At 45.0% G+C, this 26,677-nt stretch overlaps 1 protein-coding gene across 2 annotated transcripts in view; it reads left to right on the forward strand.

Annotated features, from left to right (window-relative positions):
* The window catches only part of STS (steroid sulfatase), a 180,439-nt gene that overhangs the window by 147,773 nt on the left and 5,989 nt on the right, over window positions 1-26,677 (forward strand). For both annotated transcript variants that reach the window (XM_024756278.1, XM_024756277.1), the window contains 2 exons: window positions 10,750-10,909; window positions 18,864-18,985. In XM_024756278.1, the coding sequence (XP_024612046.1) occupies window positions 10,750-10,909; window positions 18,864-18,985 (282 nt within the window). The remainder of the gene's footprint in view (window positions 1-10,749; window positions 10,910-18,863; window positions 18,986-26,677) is intronic.

Below are 26,677 nucleotides of genomic sequence, written 5' to 3' on the forward strand. Positions count from 1 at the left end.
GGTTAGTTGTTTGGTTGGGTGGTTGGGTGGGGGTCGTGGGAGGAAGCCTGAGGAGGCCCATGCGATTTGACAAGGGTGTCGACATTCTTGGTACAAGATGCCAGTGGTGCATACAGCAAGGAGAGCCTCACTCGGCCAGCAGGGCCCCAGAAATGTTCCCAAAGGAGACCAGGCTGGGAAGGAGGTAGCCAGGGTGTGCTTGAGCTCTTATCCTTCTACCTCGAGCTCTTTCCACTCTCCCAACCACATACCCTCCTCAGTAGAGCTGGGATGAGGAGAGAAGCACATGGCTTACTCTGCAAACTGGCAGGAATGGGGTAACACCAGATCACACCAGTCCTGAACCAAACAGACGGCGAAAAGGCAGTCTGTCACCCATCCCGATGGCAGCACGTGGCCTGTGAAACCTTATACTTCTACTTACATCCTCGACATGCACATCTGAGTCCTTTCAAATTCTGAGCACTGGGGGGCCGGGACCTTTGTTTACACCTTCGGTTACCTGGAACCCAGGAGGGAAGGATTCCTGTTCAGTGCGGGTCTGGACAACCTCGCTGGATGTTCATACCACTTCCTTTGCTTGTCATCGTTCCCTCCCCAGTGCAGGACACACGACTGATACTCAGCACGGGTGAAATGACTGAGCAGGTGTCTCTACTCGGAACAGGATTAACCCACTCTTTCAGCCAGCCCTCCTCTATTCAGTCTTATTTTCGAGGAGCGAGAAGTGAAAGTATGTATTCCTGTAGAGTAAGATGAGGTGCTTTCGTCGTATTTCCTTGAGGTTATGGACTGTGTGCGGAGAGTTGTTTTTATGTTATTTTATACATGATAGTGTCTCTCGAGATGGAGTCACAGACTGCATTTCATGCACTGGCTCCCCCGTCCATTCATTCCCCCGGTGAGGGTCTGTTAGGTTCCAGATTTGCTTAGTGGCTGCTGCCGAGACATGTACATAAATCACAGTAATAGAAGTGGTTAGCAAGTAATACGTTATTTAAGAAAGTCACATATATGGTGCGACGGAGCTTTGGTTCAGGGACAGGTGACCAGATGACCACCAGCGATGAATCTGAGGGAGCCTGATGATCAAAAGAAGGAGATGTATTGGCATTTTGCGTCGATGGCTGACTCTTCAGAGACATAAGTGGATGGTGAGGATGAGTCAGAAAGAGAGTGTCCAAGGCCTGAATGATGCCTTGGAACTGGGCTTCTCATACAATCTGAAGAGCAGGCTCACAGCTGCTCCCTGTTTTTTTGTTTTTTTGAGAAACATATTGGACGTGTTAGACATACTTTGTTTGAATGCTAGAACTACCATCGGTGTCTGACACTGCATTAATAGCTCAGCCACCACTCTGTTGCAAAGCATTATCCCTTTGTCAAGTTTAGTTGAAATCAAGTTCCCAGTGAAACATTGTTAACGGTATGATGCTCAAAAAAAAAAAGATGCGGCTTCCTTCTAGCTATGGGGAATGACCAAAGACTTCTCAGTGTCAAGACGCCTTGTTTTCTAAAGCTGTGAACTTGCATGCACTCCTATGATTTATGCAAACACAGAGAAATCACACCGTTTGAGCTCACTGATCGAAAGAGCATCCTTTCAGAACAATCCTGATTTGCAGTCTTCATCAGAACTGCTCCAAAAGATCTATACTTCCTCACATGGCCTTCTCTTCTCTAGTCACATCCCATCCTGCCTCACTCTACTAAGGGCACTCCTACTGTCACTTAGGGGACCCCCGAGATAATCCACGATAATCTCCCCATCACACCATCAGTAATGTAATCATATCTACAAAGTCCCTTTTTCAGAAAACAAGGTACAATTCAAAGGTTCCAAGGATTCCAACATGGACATCTTTAGGGGTCATTATTCATCCTTCCCCTAAAAAAAGAAAAATCTATACTATTTGAGCTCAGTGGTCCCTCTGTATTCCTCAGTCTGTTTCACTAATGAAATCTACGGACCACCTTGGTAGAATGGCTGTGATTAAATCACGACACAGAGTTCAACAGCTAATCCCTTTTAATCGGAGGAACATTAGATTCTGCTGTAGTCTGCATTTCAAAAAATTAATTAAATTTTGTGGGGTTGAGGGGATAGTGACACTACTAGTTTTTTCTCTCTCTCTTTTTTTTCTAATTGAAATATAGTTGATTTACAATGTTGTGTTTGTTTCAGATGTACAGCAAAGTGATTCATTTATACACACACATATATCTATTTTTTTCAGATTCTTTTCCCTTACAGGTTATTACAAAATATTGAGTATAGTCCCCTGTGCTATACAGTAGGACCTTGTTGATTATCTATTTTTTTTAACTTTTTTAAAAAACTGATTTATTTTATTTATTTATTTTTGGCTGCACTGGGTCTTCATTGCTGCGCGCGGGCTTTCTCTAGTTGCGGTGAGCGGGGGCTACTCTTCATTGCGGTGCACGGGCTTCTCATTGCGGTGGCTTCTCTTGTTGCAGAGCATGGGCTCCAGCAGTTGTGGCACGTGGGCTCAGTAGTTGTGGCTCATGGGCTCTAGAGCGCAGGCTCAGTAGTTGTGGTGCACAGGCCCAGTTGCTCTGCGGCATGTGGGATCTTCCCAGATCTGGGCTCGAACCCATGTCCCCTGCATTGGCAGGCAGATTCTTAACCAGTGCGCCACCAGGGAAGCCCTGTTTATCTATTTTATGTAAAGTAGTGTGTATCTGTTAATCCCAAACTCCTAATTTATCCCTCCCCCACTTTCCCCTTTGGTAACCATAAGTTTGTTCTCTATATCTGTGAGTCTGTTTCTGTTTCACAGATAAGTTCATTTGTGTCATGTTTTAAATTCCATATATAAGTGATATCATATGGTATTTGTCTTCCTCTGTCTGGCTTCACTTAGTATGATAATCTTCAGGTCCACGCATGTTGCTGCAAATGGCATTATTTTATTCTTTTTTATGGCTGAGTACTATTTCATTATACACATATATCACATTTTCTTTTATCATTCACCTGTCGATGGACATTAGGTTGTTTTCCATGTCTTGGCTATTGTGGCTAGTACTTCTATGAACATAGGGGTGCCTGTATCTTTTTGAATTACAGTTTTGTCTGGATATAGGCCCAGGAGTTGGATTGCTGGATCATATGGTAGCTCTATTTTTAGTTTTCTAAGGAACATCCAGACTGTTCTCCATAGTGGCTGCACCAAAGTACCTTCTCACCAACAGTGTAGGAGGGTTCCCTTTTCTCCACACCCTCCCTAGCATGTAATATTTGTAAACTTATTTTCACCTTTTCCCTAAAATATCCTCCCTTAGCTGGGACCAGAAAAACTTCCCTAAGATTTTCTTAGAGTTTAGAGTTTCCATCCTCTTCCTCACAGCTGAAAATTCCCCGAAGTCTCGGATGAGAACATCGTACTCCTAGCTCTGGCTTCCTTTTCATTCCTCTCCCAAGTCAAGGTCACCCAGCAGGAGGCTCCCCCCTCAACCCCCCGCCTCCCTTTTACTCTGCGTAAAGGCAAGTAATAAATGTCAATGGAGTGGGTAAATTAACTCTATAGATGGCTTCTGCAGAAGCATTGGTTGGGTGTGAGGGCTGAAAATCATATTTTCCTGAGCGTTCATGAACGTAGACTTTCTCCACGTGCAGAGAAATGCTTTCCGAATTCCCTGATGCCTGCAAGGAAGGCACTGCCGTTTTCCTTGCAGTGCAAATTCCAAAAGCCACTGGTTGGCTGGAGTCTATGTGGCTTAGGAGTTGCTTCTTACGGTCACTGAGTTTGGCGGCTCTTTGCCTCAGGCAGTCACACGGCTTTCAGAGCAACGGATGCTTTTGTTGGAGAAAAAAAAAAAAAAAAAAAAACCCAGCAAGAGGCTCTGGTAGTTTATTGGGGGGTGGTTGCATTCAGGTTCATTCTTCAGATTTTAGCAAACATTTTCATCAGCTCCCCAAGAGAGGGCAAAGCTGTCTGGTCTTGCTGGTATCAGGACTTGTGTGCCAGGAGGCATCCCCCAGGCTTCCCCAGGCTTTTCCTCTTTGAAAGAAGCTCACATGTTATCCTCACCTAGCAGTTCATTCCTTCAGTTAAATTCCACTGAGAAGCACGCATATTGAACCTCCATAGTATGGCAGGCTCGGGGCCGGCTTCTAGGACATGACGACAGCGAATATAGGGTCCCCAGCCTCTAGTAGCTCATATTCTTTGGTTGAGATGGACATCTAAGGAGATGGTTTCAGAATAACAAACTAGAAAGGAAGCTCTGAGAGGGGACGATTAGACGTTGTTCCCCCAACCTGGGAATTCAGAGAACTTCCCAGGAGACGTGGACCTTTTGCAGGCTGATGCTTGGGAGTGTTGGCTGGGAGAGGAGAGGTGGAGAGTTCATTCCAGGCAGGAGTGAGATGCTTTACAGGGAACAAAAAAGCAGCTCAAGGTTGCTATAAGAGATGAAGGTGTCAACAAGGGATACTGGGCGATGTAGCTGATGAAAGGTACCCTACATCCACGTTAGTGTGTCTGATAGAATGAAGTAGATAGATAGACAGACAGATAGGGATGGATAGATAGATAGATAGATAGATAGATAGATAGATAGATATGATGCATGGATGGATGGATGGATAGACATAGGTAGGTAGGTAGGTAGATAGATAGATAGATAGATAGATAGCTACCTAGATAGATAGATAGATAGAGATAGATGAACAGACATAGGTAGATAGATAGAAATATGTGTATATATATTGTGTGTTTATATATATTTGTATATATGTGTGTGTGTGTGTGTGTGTGTGTATACATATATAGTTATTGCCATTTGGGTAGTAGTTAAAATTGGAGGTCGAGAATATCACCCAAATCCACTCTAAGGAAAGGGTAAAGCAGTGAGAATAAGGATGAGGTGAGGGGTAACATAAGATGTCTCATGTGTTTGGCTGGTGTGATTGGGTAGATAGAAGTACTTTGAGGATTTACGACTCCCAGGCAGCAACTTGGTTCCCTTGTCTTTAGAATTTGAATAATAGGATTGTTATTATAGGAACATCGTAGAAGACTGTTGAGATGACTAAGAAGTCAGTACTGCAAAGTGTGTCCTCAGTGCCCTTAGTGAGGGCAAGGAATACTGTCGTCTGCCAGAGTGCAAGAACTACGATCCAGACGTATTCTACTCACATCTGTATTCTTAGAAGCTGGAATAGTGCCTGACATATTGTAAGAAATTATTTTTGAGTGAATATGTAAATGAAAAACCACTTGAGCTTAGGTTTGAAGGATCAGTGGTTTAACTCAATGAAGTGGGCAGTGAATCAACGTGCTTGTATTGGTAAACCCATTGGTATTGGTGATTGATTAGATATTGGGTTTGAGGGAAGGGAGGACGTCAAAGCTGTCTCTTCCGTGTTTGGCTGGTATGATTCGCTAGACAGAGGTTCCCTTTAGGAATTAGGACTCCTGGGCAGAGACCTGTATTGGGTTGGTGTATGGGATCCTTTAGTGTAAGAAGAGAAGAGGGTCAGGGACCAAGCCGAACATAAAAGGTGATACAGGAGATGATGATCCAACAAAGGAGATACAGAGAGAGTGACAGGGGAATAAGAAGAAAACTGAGGGTGGGGGCGGGGAGGGAAGATCCAGGGAAGAATATGGTTTGTAGAAATGGATGCTGATAAACAGTCAAGTAGAATGTAGACCCCAAGGATCCATTGTGTATATTATACATGTGATGTTCCTATGAGTATTTTCGGTGGAGAGCGAGGGGCAGAGGCTGGCTGGATAGAAGGGGGCCGGAAGGTGAGCAGTTTCTCAGATTCTTTTCAGAAATGTGTCTGTGCAGGGAGATGGGCTGTGAAAGGGGTTGTTTGTCATGGGGAAGGTTGGAGTGTATTTCATTCTCTCAAGTCAGCTTCAGTAGACGGATTGTGAAGGTACAGGGGACACCTGAGAATGTCAGATTTCTGAGAAGATGGTGGGAAATGAGACCCAACATGTAGGAGGATTGATCTTTGCCAGGAGGAGGGACCTTGTCTAGTCTGGCAGGGAATGCGGAGAGCCGATGCTGGTGCAATGAGAAGGGATAGTGGCTGGAATTTGAAGGTGTTCCCAAATGAAGCCTTCTGTTTCCTCTCTGCAGAAGGAAACAGAGTTACCTACTGAAGGCGGGGTAGGGCAGGGCATGGGGGTGACAAGTAGTATTCTGGGGGAGGGTTGACATGCCAGCTGCAGGTGGGGAACACTGGATTCCAGAAACAGGAAGGGACCCCATTTGGTCACGTTAACCAGATGTGCAAAGTTGAGAAGGTCTCGATTTACAGAGAACAGATAGATATTTTCATTGAGGGCTGGCATCGTACTGGGAAGGCACGAACATGTGTCAGAGGTTCTCTGGGATCCAGTCTTCTGGCAAGAATGTGATGGAAATGGTATATTGCATGATCTGAGCTGGTCATCGGGACCACATAGGATAAAGTTAGCAAACGTCCCGAAAATTGAAGTGTCATTTGGAACAATTGGGACTGTCCACTTAAGTAGAAAACTGAACTACTGAATGATCGCAGTCCTCGACGAGATGACTGCATTGGGTTTTCTTGGGCAAAACGTGTGACCGTGGTACGACAGGGTTCGATATTGCAGAGTTTGGGCCCAAGGCTGAGAAAGCTGTATTGGTAAGCAGAGGTTTGTGGTTAGATAATAGAGTGTTTGGATCACTCACTTTTGAGACGGAGCAGGTGGGAGTGATGTGGTCTGTGGGTGACGGAGGCCAAGGTTGCCTGGAGGGGCATATGGTTGGGGATGTGACATCGGTGGATAAACTGAGGTCTGGGAGGGCAGGGCGTTGATGTATTTCGTGCTAATCGAGCTCATTTTCCTGGATGGAATGCACAGTGAGACTAAGAAGATGAGCTTGTTGGGTAAGACTCTGGAGGAGAGAACTTTCGGAATGCAACAGGTTAGGGAAATGAAAAAGCCTAGCAAAGTTAAGGGACCAAAAGAGGTTGGAAACAGGAGTTTATAACCACTCCCATCTGTAAGGTTCTCTTTTTTGTTTCCCCCAGGAATACTCTGCATCAATTCATCCATTCTTTCGTTCATTCACTGCATATATTGGACCTTCTCTATTTGGAAGGTATTACGCTGTGGACCGCAGTTGATTCAACAGTCGATTAGAGTTTCTTCTCAAGTACTCTTGGTCCCGCTTGGAGGATGAGATGGGATCACATTGATTGTCACACATTCCATAAACGAGAACCTTGAAAAATGCCTAGGAAATGGAGAGTAGGAAGACATTACATGTGGTAGTGGTTGTAGAAGCCTTGATTAAATAGGAAGAGCGTCTTATGCAGGCTTTCGAGGGTTTATAGAAATGATTGGGGGTTGGGGGGAAATCCTGGCAGAGAAAACAGCAACAGAACTTTGCAGAAGGTGGGATAGGATGAGTTGTTTGCTGGGGCACTTAGGTGAGACTCAGCTCAACTAAGGAATGGTATTGGCAGGGTGGGCCAGAGCCAGGATGTGGTTACTTTACATTTCAGGCTGAAGGAGAGATTCTTCAGTTTTTCATTCTTGCAGAAGATATGAAGGAGTCCAATTAAGTGAAAAATTAGGGCTTCCCTGGTGGCGCAGTGGTTGGGAGTCTGCCTGCCGATGCAGGGGACACGGGTTCGTGCCCCAGTCCGGGAAGATCCCACATGTCGCGAAGCGGCTGGGCCCGTGAGCCATGGCCGCTGAGCCTGCGTGTCCGGAGCCTGTGCTCCAAAACGGGAGAGGCCACAACAGTGAGAGGCCCACGTACCGCAAAAAAAATTTTAAAAACAAAAATCATCAGTGGAAGTTGCGGTGACATTTCCCCCCTAACACTGAAGGAGTTAATATTACGGAGTATGGTCAGGGCTGATGCACGCACCCTACTCCCCAAATCTAAATTCAGTAACTTTAAGAGCAGGGCTCTATATGTGGAATCTATCAATCAAAAAATTTAAAAAAGGGCTACAAATGAACTTATCTACATAACAGAAATAGAGTCACAGATGTCAGAAAGAAACTTACGGTTACCAGGGGGTAAGGGCAGGGGATAAATTGGGAGATTGGGATTGACACATACACACTACTATATCTAAAATAGATAACAAATAAGGACCTGCTGTAGAGCACAGGGAGCTCTACTCAATACTCTGTAATGACCTATGGGGGAAGAGAATCTAAAAAAAGAGTGGATATATGTATATGTATAACAGATTCACTTTGCTGTACAGCAGAAACTAACACAGCATTGTAAATCAACTATACTCCAATTAAAAAAAAAAAAAAGAGAAAGAAAGAGAGCAGGGCTCAGTAAACTATGGCATTTGGGCCAGATCCAGCCTGATGCCTCATTTTGTAGATCAAGTTTCCCTGAAACACAGCCATGTTGATTTGTTGGTGTCTGGCCCTCCTGCTTCTGAGGAGTTGGGCAAGCCACCCAAACCACCTAAAATCGTTACTCCCTGGCTTTTCAAAGGAAACACGTGCCACCCCCTGGCTCAGATGATTTAGCCGTTTGCTGTCTTGCTTAAATAGTCACCTTTAGCTTTTGAAACCGGATCAGTTAACTTAAGGGTGTTCTTCAGTTCTTTACCTTCAAGCAGTGACATGAGCAGATGGCTGCTCTTTGTTTTTGCCCCGATAGCAGGTGGATGATAGTGTGATAGAACCTGGGCGGTTTTGTCACATCTCCCATCTATAATTGGTGGGGTTTTAGTCCCTGGACTGAATACATCGAGGAGGGTGTAAACTATAGCATCTTGGATGAGAAAGACTTTAGTGTGAATTAGATTCGTCGCGTGCTTCCTTGCGATTCCCATCAATCCAGGGAACCAGTGTTATCGGGCGGGGAGATGCCCAAGAGGACAAAAAAATGACAAATAGGGTATCGCATAAAACTCTGTGCCCACATCAAGCAAAAGAATGACAAGCATATGCCCTTGCCATTCACAGGCATTTGACCTGCAGGGTGGCAGCATGTGCAAAGACAAAAATAAATAGAAGCGTGGTTTAGAGACAGCTGTTCCTAACGAGAGTCTCGGAGTGAATGGCAGAAGAATTTTCTCTGCACAGTCCTGGAGAGATTAACTCAGCCATCGTCTGTCTGTGGCTTCCTATCACGGCCAAGTGCCACCGGGATGTTAAATGCGTTCATTTGACAATTACTCGACCAAATTTTAAATTTAGACCATGCTCTTTTCTCTGTTCAGACATTTTCAGAGAGAATTCACACTCCTTCACCTGTTTTTCCTGTATCTCCCTTGCAATCCCCTGTCCTTCTCTGCTAACCCTATTTCTCCTTCGCAAACCAACTCAAAGTCTGTTGCCTCAGGACCCGTGTTCCCAGGGAAGAGGCATCCTCTGTGCTTTTTGTTGGCCTGCAATCAGAGTTATGCACAGCTTGTTACAAAGTCATGGGGAACTACTCCTGGGGAAGCAGCATGTCTGTTTCTCCATCCATCCGCGGGCTCCCTGCTGGAGGGATCCAGCATCTCTGGCCTCTTTGAGCCCAAGGCCGCCGTGCTACTGTCTCCCTTCCCCAAGGACCATTAGTGAGAGACCCTGGGGAGCATCTTCTGTTGACATTGTGACCCACTCCCAGCTCACCCCTCCAGCCCCTCCTGATACTCCTTTCATGCTCTATTTAGTTATTTTCGAATTGCCTCATACGTGCAAAGCTCGTTTTCCCAACTAAACAGTAAGAGCTACGCCAGTAATCAAGTAACAGCAATGAAGAAAATGGCTATGGTCGGTGGTCTCCTGTCTCTCGGTCTGGGGATCATAATCCCGTGAAATACTCACATCTGACACATCTGGAACGTGTGGCACAGCCGGTGGATCCATGTCCCCAAGGGCACAGAGCTGGTGTTTTCATTGCCTAGGGCTGCTGCAAGAATTCACCACCAGTTTGGTGGCTCAGCACAACACAAATGGATGATCTTACATTTCTGCAGGTCCGATGTCCAAACTGGGTCCACAAGGGCTAAAATCAAGGTGTCCACAGAGCTGTGTTCCTTTATGAAGGCTCTCGGGGAGAGGCCACCTGCATGCCTTGGCTTGGGGCACCTTTCTCTCTGTTCAGAGCCAGTGACGTAGCATCTTCCAGTCTCTCTGACTACAGCCTCAGCTGCTCTGATGCCAATTTCCCTGCTTCCCTCTTTCCCTTATAAAGAGTCTCATGTTATATTCGACCCACTCCCATAATCCAGAATAATCTCTCCTTCTGTCGGATAAGGTACCGTATCCCCAGATTCCAGGGGTTGCAAGTGGGCATTTGGAGGTGCCATTATTTTGCCTCCTACCAGCAGTAAAAAGTAGAAGTGGAATTTGAACCCCATGACTCCAGAAACATTGTTAGAAGTCTTTGTTGCTGCGAGATTTGAGTCTCCCTGATGACAGAGTCAGCACTTGTGTCCACCAGGCAATGCTGGCCGTGTGTCATGCATGTAGAGACCCTGACATATATATATATATATGTATATTGGGTTGGCCAAGAAGTGTGTTTGGGTTCTTCTGTAACATTTTATGGAAAGACCCAAACGAACTTCTTGGCCAACCCGATATATATTCTTCACCACAAGAGATACAGTATTGCTTGTGAAATTCTCATTGAATCCATGTCATTAAATCACTAGGTTCTTCCAAATCGGCCACCCCACATTAAGCATTGAAGAGTGCATTGAGGTACGTGTTGGAAAGACGTATAAATCTCCTTGATGCCTCTCCTTCGGCATTTTAGGGGGAAAAGCCAACAACTGGGAAGGAGGCATCCGGGTTCCAGGCATCCTCCGATGGCCAGGGGTGATCCAGGCTGGGCTGGAGATCGATGAGCCAACAAGCAATATGGACATCTTCCCGACGGTGGCCAAACTTGCGGGGTCCCCTCTGCCGGAAGACAGGTACTGTGACTCCCAGGTGCTCGGGGCAGTCTCCTTCGGATTTTGTGGGCAAGGGTGTTCCAATTCGCCTGCACGGTGACATATGCTACTTCCGGCTGGACCCTTTATCCACGCCCAGTTATGGGACTTACTGGTGGGTCCAGCAATGTAAACACTGCTCTGTCCATCCTGTTATCTCAGTGGGAAATAAAGTCCAAAGCCTGAAGGGGATGGACAATCTTTTTATTTTTTTAATATTTGTTTATTTATTCATTTATTTGGTTGTACCAGGTCTTAGTTGCAGCAGACAGGCTCCTTAGTTGGGGCTCGCTGGCTCCTAAGTTGTAGCACGTGGGCTCCTTAGTTGTGGCAGACGGGCTCCTTAGTTGTGGCATGTGAACTCTTAGTTGCAGCATGCATGTGGGATCTAGTTCCCTGACCAGGGATTGAACCCGGGTCCCCTGCATTGAGAGCATGGAGTCTTATCCACTGTGCCACCGGGGAAATCCTATGGGATGGACCATCTTTAACTGAGCCTCCCTCTTTTGGCATTCCATGGAACCTCTCCCCCTCCCTCTCTCTCCTCTCTGTCTCTCTCTCTCTCTCTGTCTCTGTCTCTCTCTCTCTCTCTCTCATCTGTGCCCATCATCGGCTTGCAGAAGGGCAGCTGGGCAGATGCCCTCTAACCTCCCTTGTTTCGTCCCACACCTCTCCCCCTGGCCCTGTTCACCAGCTCTTTGCTGCAGCAGCGAGAAAGGCAGTTGGGTGCCTAGTCAGGCTGCTTTTTTCCCAGCACGTCTTCATTTAGCGAGTTCTAAATGAAATGTCTTTCTCTTGAATTTAAATACAACTTCTGACGGCATTGCCAGTGGTTTCTCCTTAAGTGTTATTACCAATCTGAAGAGTTCTAAGTGAGGCACACTGATTCATTGTTTTCATTAGTTGGGTGGCAATCCAGGGTGACGGCAGGCACACGGGCTGCAAATCTTGTTCAAATTCAGCTGCCGACAGAACCAAGAGGAAACTGGAAACCAGAGACGAAAACAACAGCTGAGCCAGAGCTGAGTCCACGGAGAGGTTTACTCACCTCCCATTGGACGCAACCTTGGTTCACTCTTCATTTTTTTTCTTTTTTTCAAATTTCTGCATTAGGTATACCTTCCTCTCAAAGTACACGCGCACACACACACACACACACATACACACACACAGATGGGAAAGGCAGAATTGTAGACTTCAGCCCTTCTCAAACTTTGTGGTCTCGAGATTCATGTACACTCTTCCCAGATCCAGGAGCCCAAAGATGTTGTGTTTCTGTGGGCGGTATCTATCAGTGTTTGTCATATGAGCAATTAAACTTGGAAATAAAAGTTTTTAAATGCAAGAGGGCCCAAGCACACATTGCATTGGCTGACAGAGTGATAATGGAGCCACTGGGGAAACCCACCGTAAGCTCATGAAAGAGTGGGGGTACAAAAGGCAAATAACATTTTGAATTACTGCAAAGACGGTTTGATCTCATAAACCTCCTCATAGGTCTCAGGCATCCCTGTGGGTCGCTGGACCACACCGTCTCAGGGTAGCTGATGCTTCAGAGAAGAGCAGAGATTCCCGGAGCGATACTGCTGTGGCTTCACTGCTGCTGAAGCATTGAAGTTCCTGGGCCTTGATTTCTTCTCCTGCAAATGGGTGCACAGTTGTACAGGATGGCAAGCACTAGAGCATGTCAAGTGCAGAGTAGAGATGCATGAATACTTGCCATTTTTGTTTCACCCGCCATATTGAGAGGTAACAGGTAGGGCAGTAGAGTTGTTTCCACTTACACGTTTCACATCCATCTGGGCTCAGATTCATCACTATGAGGGCTGAAGGGGCTTCTAAGAGCTGCTATTCCAATCAAACTCTTCTTCCCCTCTAATGACAGAAAACTTGGCAGGAATAACTCATCAAAAGTCTTTTCTTACAGAAAACTCAAACTCTCACTCCTTATTTTACTTGCTCTTTGGCCCTGGTTCTTTCCCTTGGAATAAATCTGAATAGTTCCATGACCCGCGTACACTAAGTGTTCAGATATCATTAAGTACATTTTTCTCTCATGGTTCGTGATATTAAATTCGTCGGTACTCTCTGCTTTCACAGTATCTTTATATTTTTATTATTTTTAAAACATTTATTTATTTGGCTGTGCCAGGTCTTTAGTCACGGTATGCAGACTTCTTAGTTGTGACATGCGAACTCTTAGTTGCGGCACGCATGTGGGATCTAGTTCCCTGACCAGGGATCGCACCCGGGCCCCCTGCATTGGGAGCACAGAGTGTTAACCACTGGACCACCAGGGAAGTCCCTGCTTTCACACTATCTTTAACTGGCTTTCCACCTCACTGGGAAGAGCCAAGGGAAGGGAAAAGTTCAGAGGCAAAGACGAAGATCCCTAGAGGGAGATCTTGCTGCCGGCACCTCGTAGCCACCCCAATCTGAGGCTAATGGGAGTCATCCTGTTTTTCTCCCACGTGCCCATTGAGGAAGGAAGCAGCCTTCCTCCTAAGCTGACCCAAACATTTTGTGCACGAGCCAGTGTCATCAGTGGAACCCATTCTGAGTATTGAAGGTTCTTTCAATGGATCTCACCTGTTGATGGTCCAACTCAACCCAATGATACTATGGGTTTGGGTCCAAGGCTCTATAAGATGTCATTGTTCTCCAAGAGACAGCACAGATAAGAAAACGGCAGTCTGCTTCCAGGTTGCTCATGGGAATAAAATGATCTCACAATATACTATTTAGATCACGTTAGCAACCAGGTCTAGAAGACGTCCTTGTGTGTCTGCCCTGGGGACGTTGACCATCTAAAGGGATGGTTCTCAGCTGGGGTGACTGTCCCTCCCAGGGGCCGTTTATCAATGTCTAGAGACATCTTTGATTGTTTTGACTCGGGACGTTGCTGGCATCTAGTGGGTAGAGGCCCGGGTTGCTGCTAAACATCCTACAATATACAGGATGCCACCCTCCAGCAAGGAGTGATCCAGCCCAATATGTTGGGAGTGCTGAGGGTTGAGAATTCTGCTCAAAAGCTTATTATTGCTCTTTTACGGAAAATGTCGTTATCTATATAACGAAAACCTCATCAAAACTTTTCAATAAGAGCATCTGGATAATATCCTCATATATATCCATATCCATCTATAAATCTGATACACAGGTATCTACTCTTCAGAAAACAGCCTAACTCTCTCCCACTAAGATGGGTGGAAATCAGCTTCCCGGGTTTCTTGCTTAAGCAATATTAAATTTACGTTTCTCAGGTGAGTAAACACATTCAGAGAGCTGGACCCAGGCTGTATGACAATCACGTAATGAGGTTCCCTCACATTTTGCCACATTTTTCATCGGACGAGAGGAGTTTCGTTCAGAAGACCCCTGTTCTTCAAGTACAGCCTTGTAATTCTCAAGAAGCAAGTGCTGTTCTTGAATCCTAGCTTGGTGAGAAATGAAAAGCCCTTCGATGCAGAGTTTCTGCTTAGGTAAAAAGAGCAGCAGTCCGAGGGTTACACATAGAGATTTTCACTTTGCAGAGTCTCAGTGCTGCCATGAGAATTCTCTAATTCAACCCCGTGGTGTGCCTATATGAGGTTCCTCTTGGTGGTGAATCTTTCCTTCATGCCTACCGTGGCCATCACCCCAGCATATGCAGAAAAATCATTCCCCCTGCGTCTCCAAGTAAGCTGATTCCGGACATAAATGGAGGGCAGTCTTTCTCTGTGTTATAAAAGATAGGCAACAAAAATATAATACCTAAATACATTAAAGTGAAAACCTGTCAGCCTCATCTTTGCAAGCAGATAGAGTATTACCATAGTGAGTCTATGACCATGCTCCCTCTTAATGAAGATTGCAATGCCCAATTCTCCTATTCCATAATGAAAATTCGATTTCATTTCTTTTTTCCAAGTTTGGAAAAGAAATCCAAATGCTTGGTATCACTTATGTCTGGTGAACGCAAGGGGAGTGGCTTGATTCTCCCGGTAAATTTTGCTGACATCTAGCTAGGTGACCACAAAAGGCTTCTTCCATAGAGCACTACAGATACAACAGCAAGCTGTACCCAGCTCACCTCCATTTTGCAGAATAAAAGTCGAAACTCTTCACGTATGTGTGACGTATAATTGATCTTGCTTTCTATTCACATATGGCAGAATGTTTGATGTTTATGGCTGGAAACACTTTTAATTATGAAAGAGACTTTCTGGGTACTTGGGATTCCCTTTAATTTATCAAAGATCTATGTACTTTCTTCTAAAAATGTTTACTTTCCTACTCTACAGTGAAAAAAATCACCTTTTTGTTTGTGTGTTTGTTTGTTTTACATCTTTTTTGGAGTATAATTGCTTTACAATGTTGTGTTAGTTTCTGCTGTATAGCAAAGTGAATCAGCTATACATATACATATGTCCCCATATCCACTCCCTATTGCATCTCCCTCCCACCCTCCCTATCCCACCCCTCTAGGTGGTCACAAAGCGCCGAGCTGATCTCCCTGTGCTATGTGGCTGCTTCCCACTGGCTATCTGGTTTACATTTGGTAGTGTATATATGTCAGTGCTACTCTCTCACTTCATCCCAGCTTACCTTTCACCCTGACCCCGTGTCCTCAAGTCCATTCTCTACACCTGCATCTTTACTCCTGTCCTGCCCCTAGGTTCATCAGAACCATTTTTTTTTAGATTGCATATATATGTGTTAGCATATGGTATTTGTTTTTCTCTTTCCGACCCAGTTCACTCTGCACGGCAGACTCTAGGTCCATCCACCTCACTACAAATAACTCAATTTTGTTTCTTTTTATGGCTGAGTAATATTCCATTGTATATATGTGCCACATCTTCTTTATCCATTCTTGTGTCGATGGACACTTAGGTTGCTTCCATGAATCACCTTGTTTTGAATATGGCAACAAGTGACTCACCTTGTGCCCCAAGTTAACCTCTTTTTCAGTCCCCCAAGCCTTTCCCTTCTGCTGTGATCCCCAAATCCTCCCCAGAGTAGACCAGGCACAGGTGGGTCGGAGGGACGTCCCGAAGTACATGGGTCACTGACTCAGCTGAGAGAGATACAGCACATTCGTGGGGGGATGAGGTCACTGTCCCCCCAACAAGTTCCCCAAACATGTTCTTTTCAGTTACGTGAGCGTCATCGCATGCTCTTGAATTTGACCTGAAATTCAGACATGACTCTCCTTGACACTGAATTGTTACTATCCCCATGGTTGCCATGAGTCAGGAGCCCAAAGAGAATCATCTCACTTTCCAAGTTAAAGGCAATCTCAAATGAGCACATTTTTCACAGAATCAGGCAGACACCAGGGGAAAAAAGCATCCAATTTTGTAGCCGTGGCTGTCCTGCAAACGTGCTATGAAAAGTTGAATTTGTTTACAGAAAAGGCCAATCAGACGATTCCCATAGGGAAGCGGCGATGCTTTGCATCACTTTGAAAGTGTAGGGGCCCTTCTGCCACGAATCGTGATGTTGTACAAACATTTCCACCCCAGCCATCCCAAGTATTTTGATAACTCAGACACCGTTTAAAAGTTTAGCTCAATAGAGTCACTTTCCATTTTTCATGGCAGAAATGAGCCTCTTTTTGACAAGCCATATTTCTCCAGCACTGTTCAACAGTGGTTTCCATCACAGCGTGATTTATTGCCGGCTTCCAGGAAAGGGTGCGTTAGGTATAGGACGGAAAGCAAAAATGAGATCAGTCTCTGCATTGCAAGAAAAAAGAAGTTTGCAGAACAGACTTTGCTTCCCTCCTTAAAAAAAAGAGACACATGTGCTTGGAAGTCAGAAAAAAAGTCTGTGAAATTTACAGTGTTCTTTTTGTCATTAAATCCCCCTTTGTGGGATCAGGCCCAGTTGAGTTATGAAATACCAATCTTAAGAAAACAGTTCTGTCTCCTGGGTTCTTAAGTGCTGAGTTTTGTGGGTTTATGATGAAAAACATCTTAAAGAAATGAGCTAGGCATTGAGTCAGAGAAACAGAGATTCACTCTCACCCTCGAGCCATCGTGGAAAGGCCTTCTCTCCACGTGGAGCTAAAGGTGGTGGAGAGGTGTCGGGCCCATCTGTCCCATCTCTCACCTTCAGGGTTTTCACCACTGGGAGCTTTTTATGCTCAGGTCCTCCTCTCTGCCCCTCTCCCCTCATCCCTTGCTTCCTTTCCACCTACTTAGGCTCTCCTAATCTTAAGGACTGAGTTTTTCTTGAAATTCACAATATCGGCCATTACAGGATAGAACTAGTATTCGGAGAACACACTGCTTCTGGATCGAATCATCTCTCTACCTTGTTCCTCTCATGGAAGATGAGAATCAGGCTTGGAAAGTGAGCCAATTCTGTCTTTTGTTCTTATTTTTAACTTACAATAATAGAATATTTTCAGTTCCATGGACTTGTACGGAGTGCATGATTAATAACTAAGGTGGGGACCAGAGAAGCAGTCAGCAGTAATTACATGATGGGATTTTTAGCGACACCAAAATAAACCACAAAGAAAAAAGAAAAAAAAAAAAAAACTCAAGGGATGTAGGACCTCTCAAGGGTGCTTACCCACATTATATAAGCAAGTTAAAGTTCCGGTTTCTCAATTCCTCATAGTAGGAGGGGCCAGGGATGGAGTGTTTTGGGTTTTTTAAAAGTTTTTTGTTGGAGTGTAGTTGGTGTAAAATGCTGTTAGTTCCAGGTGTACAGCAAAGTGATTCAGTTATACATATACACATATCCGCTCTTTTTAAGACACTTTCCCCCATAGTTCATTAGAGTACTGAGCAGAGTTCCCTGTGCTCTACAGCAGGTCCTTATTAGTTATCTATTTTATATATAGTAATGTGTATATTCAGTCCCAATCTCCCAATTTATCCCTCTGCCCACACCTTTACCCCTGGTGACCATAAGTTTGTTTTCTGCATCTGTGACTCTATTTCTATTTTGTAGATAAGTTCATTTGTACCCTTTTTTTAGATTCCACATATAAGCGATATCATATGATATTTGTCTTGGAATGTTTTTAATCAGAAAAGGAAAACCCTCAAGTTCAACAATCTACCTCCTTCCAAGTAGCCTTCTGCCCCAGGTTTCGGTGGCAGTGGCCTAATGGTAATCAACGACTTCAATTTCTCTCGTGGCTATTAATGTATGTTTCACTCAAAACAATATAGGCTTTTTTCCTTTATGTAACATCTAAATAGTCTTAATTTTGCTCCTTAGCAGTTGTATACAGTTATTGCCTACCATCTGGAAAGTTCCCCTTCTCGGCCTAGTTATAGAAGAGATACATTTACCTTTGAGAACATAAACATATGTGTAATGTGTATATGTGATATGTAAATGCATGTGAGTACGTTTACATCTTCGGGGTATTTAATATCATCATTATTATTTACAAATCACGTCCCTGGGACTTAGAACTTCATTTGCATTGAAGTCCATCCAATCTAAATTGCCCCATGCCGTATATTATCTTTTTTTAAAAACTCAGATTGTCAGAAATTCTTATTTTCTATAGATCCGTAGTTTGTGAATACACTGTTTGCCAAGGCAATAGGCAGAAAACTCGGTATAGGAGCAGTAGCAGGGGAAAGCACGGATGCCCAGTCAGCTGGGTTTCAATCCCATTGGCTCTTACGACACACGTGGAGTTGGGTGAATCACTCCATTTCTTCATCCCATCATCCTGGAGTGATACTGGTCACAACTCACGGTACTGCTTGGAGGATGAAATGAGTTCATGCACGAGCAGAGCTGGCCTCCCTACCTTGCATACGGCGCCCAGTGTGGGTCAGTTAGTGTCCTGGGTTGGTTACTTCATTACCATGTTGTAGCTCTATCATGCCCCCATTTGCTGGAAGGACAGCACAGACATCGGGAGGTTTTAGCCCAAGGCTGATGTGGCCCCCTGATGCCCACCTGCTTTATCCCCCAGGATCATCGATGGGCGTGACCTGATGCCCCTGCTTCAAGGGAGAAGCCATCGTTCGGATCACGAGTTCCTCTTCCACTACTGCAACTTCTACCTGAACGCCGTGCGCTGGCACCCACAGAACAGTGAGCAGACGCATCTTTCTTTCCATGCTTGTAGGGCTACGTGCAGTCACAGCCATGGGAACAGAAGAAATTGCAAGAGGGCGTTGCTCTCATGAGATGCCCGAAAGATGCTCAGTTTTGCTTTCTCTGTCCTCCTCCGCGTTCCTTCTTCTCTTACGCCTCCCGGTGCCCTGGTGGTCCAGGCAGGGCGTCACACATTGCCGTGACATGTGCTTGCAGCTTCCTCAACCTGGGAGGACTTCCTTTCTTTTCCCTTCCTGGTTAATGCTTATCCATCCGCCCCAACCCCCCTGAAAGCCGTCTTCTCTGCCTGCTGTCCTGTAGCTTTTGCGCTGGCACCGAGTACCCTTGAGATGTTTACCCGACCTTCTCTCCCGAGCCTCAAAGGTAGGGGTCGTGACTCATCGATCTGTGTTTGGTCACGGATCGTGTGTATTTGCTAGATGTAGACATTTAAGACAGAGTTCAAACGCTTTGATGTTATCATGGGTCCCAAACCCAGGAGTGTTGTAAATCATGCACTGTATCAGTGACGGGACCTTCTTTGGGTTTTCCAACGGCGGATACAGGGGTGCATCTCTAAAAAGCATAAAGGACCAAGTGGAACCAAGTGAGAATCGTCGGTGTAGTGACAGGTTCACATCTGGTTTTCACGTATTTAAACTTAGAATTGCAGTAAGGCTCACATCGCTAAGATGCCTAGGAGTCTATGGGAATCCAGCAACTATTACACCCCTGCTGTATATCCCAGAGGTAGAGGCTGATATTGGACTTTGAGGTTCCTCTTCAGTGGGAGAATGACACTCCCCACTTCTCTAGTGTGTTTTGGGATTCTGCTCCCAGAGGCGAGATTCTCAGAGCAGCTTGTTTATCCCCTGCAGCTGATGACTTTGTAAAAACTCAGGTGACTCTGATACTGGATTTCAATGTACCCCTCACCCCATTCTGCTCACCCAGTCAATTTACCAAAGACATCATTTAAAGAGCAGCTGCTCCATTATTCTTAGAGTGGAAAATTATAACCCTTCCATTACCCAAAGAGATCACACCAGGTTTACCCTTCAACGTTTATACTTTCAATCTGGACGGCTTCCTTGAGATAGCTTCTGGAAGACCAATATGGCAAAACCATGGGTGCACGATTCTAGGCCCAGAGGGACCCTATTTACGTATCTCATCAATGTGTCCATCATTCCTAACACCCTTAGGAATGCTGTCTCTTTTTAAGATTATCGGCAGCATTTATATGTGAGCCATCTCATCATAAATGAGAGATGTGGTCCTCACCACTTCCTTTTATACGGAGCCTGCGAGAAGTGTAAAGAACAAAGTCTCGGGGGACTCTTGTTTGTTTAAAGAAGGATGATATCACGTCCTGAGCCTTGCAGAATTGCATTTAAATAAAGCCAACCCCCTCGAGTTAGAGGAGCCGGAAGAAACTCAACACATTATGTGTTGAGAAGCACATTATGTGGAGGAGTAAACAGAAAAGGGACAGGAAGAGGCAGAAAATAGGAGTAAGTGAGAAAAACAAGACCCAGATTCTGACAGGCAGCTGGCCTGGGGATAAAGCTTGCTTCTAAGACAACACACAAGTGACATTTTGTCTTATGCAGTTCCTTACTATCTTCTCTTTTGAAGCAGCAGCACACGAGGAAAAATGACGGTGTCTCCACACTGGAATCATCCATCTAGCTAAAGGGTCTCAGGAAACCGTGGGTTTTATGAATCGTCTCATCTGCTTTTCAGATTATGCCTGAAACTCAGTAACAATGGTTGCTGCCTTGGCTGTCACACATGGCTCCATGGCTGTTTGCTCAGTATTTCATCTGTTCGTTTGTTGTACACTTATTTATTGAGCACCTACTAAGTGGCACCTTCTGGGCTAGGCTGCGCACCTGTCAGTGAGCAAAATAGACCAAATTCTCTGCCAGGGAGTTGCTTACCTCTTAGCTCAGGACGGGCTGAAGGCTGTGCAAACAGCTGGGAATGCACAGGTGTGTAAGGAAGTGTCACCCGTGTGTGTGGAGTTACCTGTCAACTGGAGAATACAGAAAGTAAACTAGTACTGGTTAGAGGAGATGACTGACATCGTCTCGGATCTGTGCTGGTAGGAGTTTATGGTAATCAGTACACAGGAGACACTTCCCATAATTGTCAGTGGTAAGAGGGCTGCCTCCTGGCCTCCAAATACTTTGCTAGAAAAGAAGAGAGACATTTAGGATCAGGGTTTAGAAATGTAGCGTCAGGGCAGCAGTGAGCTGGAGCCACCTCCGGATGGCTCAGGCATCTTGCCAGCTTGTTGGGAAAGCATTGCTACCTGGAAGTCAGCCAGGCGGCGAGCACTGACACCCCGGCAACTGGCAGACCTAGCAAACGCACGCCCTGTTCCTCGCTCAGAAAGCACAAGCTTACCGGCAGTAAGTACGCTGGTACCCGTAAACTAGAACTGAGTGGTGGTGTGGTTAAGATCCAGTTGCTGTTTGTCTTGATCAGTTGGACGCCTACATGTTACAATTCCCACCTTGTTACTCATTTTCCCAAAAACTTAGAGCTGGAATGCTGTTTCCACCCTTTTAAAACATGAACCCCTTTCAGCTTTTATATACAGTGTCTTCTCTATAATTGAATGATTCTCTCATGATAATGTTTCTGTAATTTCGTTGTCTCAGCAAATTGAATGGCCTAACTTAATCATCTCATATCCTTACGCCCACTGCATTTTAGAAGAACTCACGAAAGTGTTATTAGGACACCGGTAACTTTTCTTGCATTACAATGGGAATTGTGAGTTTAAATTTACTGTTCCGCGTGTATTCAAAAAGTTTTGCTTTAAGTTTTGACCTATGAAGCAGTGTTAGTAAAAATTCAATGTAATGACAACTTGATTTTATGGTAAAATTTATCTTAAAAGACTGGTAGTTAGCTCTGAGATTCTGCTGCAGACTTTCGAGCCGATGAATATAAGTCTGTAAACTAAATGCTCGCACTAGCGTGAGAGTTTCCAGGCCAGCTGGTCGCACAGAAATCCATGGGATGTGGTTATGCTGGTGTGGAATCCAAGGAGCCCCATAAATCCTGCTAGCTTTTCAATTCAAGTTTGTTGGAAACTTCTCTCCTGTGACTTCTTTTTAAAGCATCATTTGAAAAACCTCAGTAGTGCACCTGAAGCGTACATTGTTTATAGAAAAACGATAAACAATTTTGACTTTTAAGGCTTCAAAATAAGTTTTTAAAATCTTAAATCACAACAAAAAGCAGTAGGAAATTAGGATTCATTCCAAAGAAGTTTGTTTATATCTAGCTCTTTTAAATGTGCCTTGTTTTGAAAATAGGAGATAAGTGAGGTTTAAAATTGCAACAGCATTACAGTAGTAATTGAGGACAAATGCTTGTTTTGTTCACTAAGATTTTCACCCAGTTAAAAAATTAATTTTGCCTCTAAAATGCACCTAAGGAAAGAGAGAAGATTCTAATTACAGCTGCCTATGTCTCAGGAGTTGATTGGTGTAAGAAAGGCTATGCTTAGTTTTTGTCTTTATTAATGACTTCGGTTCGTGTTGGTGATCTGATTCCCCTTTGTCTGATTATCGGAAGTTAAACCTGAAGGGTCAGAAACAACAAATCGAGGGCCGAAGCTGAACTCACGGGGGCTGTGGCATTTTCAAATGAAAGCTGCAGAGAACTTTCCTGTACTCCAGCTTACCTTAAGAAGGAGAAGCCCTCGCCCAACCAGAACTTTTGTTGCAATTAAGAAAAAGCGCATATACGTAAATCACTTCAAGCATATATTTCAAGTCTTAGGATTTCCTTTTCCTTTTGGTTGAAAATCTCGACCAAAGGCTGCATTCCCAACAGCTCTTGACCTTTGCGATATTCACCCACTAATTCCTTCACCTGCCTTCTCAGCCTGGTATCGCGGGACGTGTGTGCGTGTAATTGTAGGAACGCAGGGTGATGTGTCCCAGGATGGACGGAATCTGCTTTGCCCACAACCTAAGAGAAGGTGTGATGGTGATATAGGAGGATGGAAAAGGTTTCCCGGAAATTGTGTTCAATGTTTATTCAATTTGTTTTATCTCATTATCACTCAGACGCTTCAGTAACGGGCTTATCGTCCCAACCATTCATTTCCTTTAATGGAAAAACACCGTCTATAAATGGATTTTTTTGTTTTCTCCCACTTGGTCTATCAAACATGTATTTTTATATGGCACTTCCTATTACCTTATAAATAATATTAGACCATTTTTGAAACATACATCTACTTTTTTTTTATTGGAGTGTAGTTGATTTACAATGTTGTGTTAATTTCATCTGTACCACAAAGTGACTCAGTTATACATATATACCTTCTTTTTCATATTCTTTTCCATTATGGTTTATCACAGGATATTGAATATAGTTCCCTGTGCTCTACAGTAGGACCTTGTCGTTTATCCATTCTATATATGATAGTTTGTATCTGCTAACCCCAAACTCCCAATCCATCCCTCCCCCAAATCCCTCCCCCTTGGCAACCACAGTTCTGTTCTCTACAGACATCTAATGCTTTCCGACTAAAGTTTTCACATGTCTGACCTAAGATTACATTAATTCTTGGACGAAAAACGTGTCAGCCATGACTTCTGTTCATTTGTCGCAATGCAACCTTGCTTCCTTACAGAGACAAAATACATCAGAATGGGAGTTTCTTTCTCGAATGCCCAAAGCGCAGTGTTTCTGAACGAGTCCTCCAGTGTTAGCTGAGCACCCAGCTTATTCGCAACTACCATAGGCCACTTCTTCCGCCCTTTCCCCCCTGACGTACTCGCTCCTACTGATTTTCTGCAATATTTTGCACATCTCTGTTCTTCGATGTCAGCATGGGGCATATGTCAGTTCTCACAGTATTCCTGCTTGTTTCTAGCTCCGTCCTGATTAGCTTCCATCTGCTAGCAGACCTGGGCATTTTCTATGGGAACATTTTAGTTCTAACCAAGGCATGTTGTAGTGAATATTTGTATTAAGTATTTATATTAGGTATTTATATTAAATATTTGTGTCTTCCTCACCTTCGGATCTTCTATCCACAAATGTTTTGTAGGTGGTTTTAGGCTCTTCCCTCTGTTACTCTCTTATTCTTTTTTTTTTTTTTTAACATCTTTATTGGGGTATAAACTCTCTTAATTCTTGAAACACGTCATCTTTTTTATGTGACCACTGCATGTCTTTTGAAGACACACTTGATAACAATACCCTGCACCCTTACGTTTATTCTATATCTCCTGTCTAGCAGATGCTCTGCTACGCTCTTTGCATATGATGCCTCTTTTAATCCTCCTTATTTAAAGTGAGTTTGATTATATTCGTATTAGATTTGGCCGTAACAGAAACAAAAAGTCACGGTAGCTTATATCAGAGGGAGGTTTCTGTCTTCATCTCGTGAGTGAAGTCTAGCGGTAGGTGGTCCCCAGAGTTTCAGGGATGCAGACTCCAAGCTCCATCCCACCACCTGGAGGATGCAGCAGCTTCTTCTGCATGGAGAAGGGTGATAGTGTCCACCTACGGGCAGCAGGAGGGAGCAATGGATGGAAAGAATGATGTTCCCCAGGCCAGAAGTTGGTCACCTGTGCACACCTGGTATCAGAGGAGGCTGGGCAGTGTAGCCTTCATTATGGGTGTCCGTGTGCCCTGGTGACACCCCACAACTGTGGGAGCCTGAGGATAGTTTCAGTCTCTACCAAAGTTATTTACAGATGAGGACGAAGAGGTGTCAGAGGTCACAGAATAGGCGTGCAGTAACGAGTTGACGCCAAGTTGGTGCTAAACCAACACTGGCTACTTTGAGAGTCTGCCCTGTGGTAAATTGGAACTTCTTCCCCCAAGACAATAAGTTCTTTTATTCACACTCGCAAAGATGATTCTTCTTCCTCACTGTTGTCTCTCTGGCCATCTCCACAGCCCCATGGACTGTTTCTGGAATTCATGCGTGTCCTCTCATTCCCTAAGTCCACCCATCCTTGGGGACCTCAGCTCTGGTCTCCCCTGGATGAACTCTGACCCTGATCCACACCCTCCCACTGCCACCATGTCCACCCTGCACATGCCTCTGTGTACACGCTTTCTTGAAGGCAAAGGTGACGTGGAGACACCCCGTGGAGAAATCTCTGACTTCCTGGCTCATTTATCTGCCGTGACCAAATGTCACCAAGCAGCCTGGATCTCTGGCTGGCTGGAGCCTGTGTTGGCACTGAGTGATTTTAGGCAGGACGCCCCCAGTGGCTCTGGAGGAGAGACACACAGAACATACCGGGCTTCCTGTCTGCGCCCATGCCGGCTTCCGTGGCGGCAGCTGGCTTCTTCCCTCTTTTCCGGTGTCTTCCCGTTCATCCCGTCGGCCCGCTCATCATTAATTTACCAGCACATTTTTATTGAGCATCTGTTCTACGTAAGGCCCTGGGCACTGGCAGTTCACAGATACATTCACTCTTCTATGTAAGGCCCTAGGTACTGGGCATTTATCACACGTGGGAGATAACAGTTCTTGTGTTCAGAGAGCGAGTAACCTAGAAAGAAATGGAGTCCACAGACGGTGGTAGCCCTTCAGGGCTGAATGCACGGTAGAAACTGCTGAGAGGCGCCAGGAAACAGGGGTAGCTTCTGGCTGGAGACCTGGACAGGCTCACAGAGGAGGAGTTGTCGGACCTTGAACAATGGATAGGATTTCAACACACAGAGACAGTGAAGGGGGGTGGGAGACTTTAGCACGCCTTGTGTACCCACTCAGTACAGGATTCATATTTCCGTCCCCCCAAATGCAAAAACAAACGCTTAGTCAAAGGGAGTGTTTTACTTTCAGGCACTTAGACATCACTCGTGGAGCTAGGGTTCCTCTAAATCTGAATTTAAAAGCAGGTGCTCTGGGTCACAGCCCTTACCTGCCTCCTCTTCTTTCTCAGTGTTTTTGTATCTTGAGTCTCAGTGCAACCAGCGCAGGAAGCTGGCAGAACCGGGTCTATAATCCATGAGCCCAGTGCTGGGTCATTGAGGGTCTGGGCTACAGAGAATGGGTGGACACGAGTCTCAGGGCTCAAGAACAAGAGCCCTTGGGTGCGCACTTCTCTGGCAGCATGTGTGAAGACACTAGTGCCCTAGGTGGCTCCATGTGGGCCCCCATCCTACAATCTTTGGGTCTAAGACAAAAATGTGGCATTGATGTCGGGTGGCTGGCTCAGGACAGGAGAGCACGGCTGGGGGACATCGTGGAAGCAAGGAGGTCGCCATGAGTATGGGGACCTTGGGGTGGATTTTCAGACGTCCGTCCAGGAGATGATATCAACATTACTAAGGGGGCAAGCTGAGGGTCCCAGTGGGGTGGTATGGGCCGCTCACAGTGGGAAAACACAAAAGTCTTTGAAATACTTCTAGAAGGACTCCAAGATGGCGCTGTGTAGTGGGAAACACTGCTAAGTCCGAAAACCCCAAATGACTCTGGGTGGCTTCTGTATGTACGCAGAATCCTCCAAACATCCAAAATAAATCTTGCCAAGACTAGCTGTTCAGCAAGATTCATCAAAGGATGTCTCAATCTGAGTGATAAACTAAGAGCCAGTGTGTTGAGGCCATTTAAATTTTGTTGTCCGTATTCTTTAAGATTCCTTAGGAGTAGGGGGCAAGGTGTCTTAGGACTTGTATTACGGTGGCAACAGG

The sequence above is a fragment of the Neophocaena asiaeorientalis genome, unplaced genomic scaffold (genome assembly GCF_003031525.2).
Source record: "Neophocaena asiaeorientalis asiaeorientalis breed wild unplaced genomic scaffold, Neophocaena_asiaeorientalis_V1.1 scaffold69, whole genome shotgun sequence".
Classification (NCBI taxonomy): domain Eukaryota; kingdom Metazoa; phylum Chordata; class Mammalia; order Artiodactyla; family Phocoenidae; genus Neophocaena; species Neophocaena asiaeorientalis.